This window comes from Triticum aestivum, chromosome 7B (assembly GCF_018294505.1).
Source record: "Triticum aestivum cultivar Chinese Spring chromosome 7B, IWGSC CS RefSeq v2.1, whole genome shotgun sequence".
Lineage (NCBI taxonomy): Eukaryota > Viridiplantae > Streptophyta > Magnoliopsida > Poales > Poaceae > Triticum > Triticum aestivum.
In genome coordinates this window covers 649,387,707-649,388,594 of record NC_057813.1, presented here as the reverse complement: position 1 = coordinate 649,388,594, position 888 = coordinate 649,387,707, and the positions used below count along the sequence as shown (strand labels likewise).

The 888-nt window shown below is 56.5% G+C and overlaps 1 protein-coding gene across 1 annotated transcript; it reads left to right on the top strand.

Annotated features, from left to right (window-relative positions):
* Window positions 1–250: 250 nt before the first annotated feature.
* LOC123158366 (uncharacterized) lies at window positions 251–623 on the top strand. Its single transcript, XM_044576388.1, has one exon. It carries the CDS (start codon window positions 288–290, stop codon window positions 621–623), a length of 336 nt encoding a protein of 111 aa, XP_044432323.1. The 5' UTR covers window positions 251–287.
* Window positions 624–888: the final 265 nt, after the last annotated feature.

The window sequence follows — 888 nt, the reverse complement described above, 5'->3', positions numbered from 1 at the left end:
GAGCGAGCTGAAGCAGGCGGCCGTGACGTGCCCTCCGGCGCCGAGGAAGCCGCGGGCGCCGGCCGCGCCGTGCCGGAAGCGGCTGTTCGAGGTGGAGATGTCCAGAGAGATGACGCGCGACGGGCCGCCGACGTCAACCCCGGCAAGCTCGACCCCATGGACAACGACATCTTGTTCCAGGTAATTTTTCTATATATCAGCTAAGGTTCAGCGAGTGGGTCACGTCAGTAGCGTACCATGCCATGAATTAGTAAGTTTTGGATCGTCTTGGTGTGCAGTGCGAGGACATGGGCGCGATGGAGAAGAGGTTGAAGGAGATGGGGATCAGGTACATGAAGAGGACCATCAACGAGGAGGAGGGTTCGCCGATCGACCAGCTCTTCTTCAAGGACCCCGATGGCTTCATGATCGAGATCTGCAACTGTGAGAACCTCGAGCTCGTCCCCGCCGGCGCGCTCGGCCGCCTCAGGCTCCCCCGCGACCGCCACAACCCGCCTCTCCGGATGGATGGCGGAGCTCGCCGAGCACGCGGCAGGCATGGTGCGAGGGACGGCGCCAGGCGCCCGAGCCGCTCCCTCTCCGGCGTGTTCAAAGTGTTTGACGAAATGTCAAGCACAACTTGATGGCTGTTAAATTTTGTTGTTAACGCTAGTAATCATATGTATATATGCAACCAAACACCGGATGAAAATTGCATCTCGATGCCAAGACCCCTAATGCAGGCAACCAATCAACTGGTCATCTACGTTTTTTGCCATGTTTTTGCTTATCCAGGCTTTGCTTAGCCTGGGTCATTTTTTTCCTCTGAGCTAGGCCCGGCAGCGAAAGCAACCAAATACGCCCTTAGTCCTTTTAGTTCATCCTTCTTTTGGTAGTAGGTTGTTGGCC

Bases quoted from the DNA above. Each gene is read 5' to 3' on its own strand.
- LOC123158366 (XM_044576388.1), top strand. From the start codon at position 288: ATGGGCGCGATGGAGAAGAGGTTGAAGGAGATGGGGATCAGGTACATG.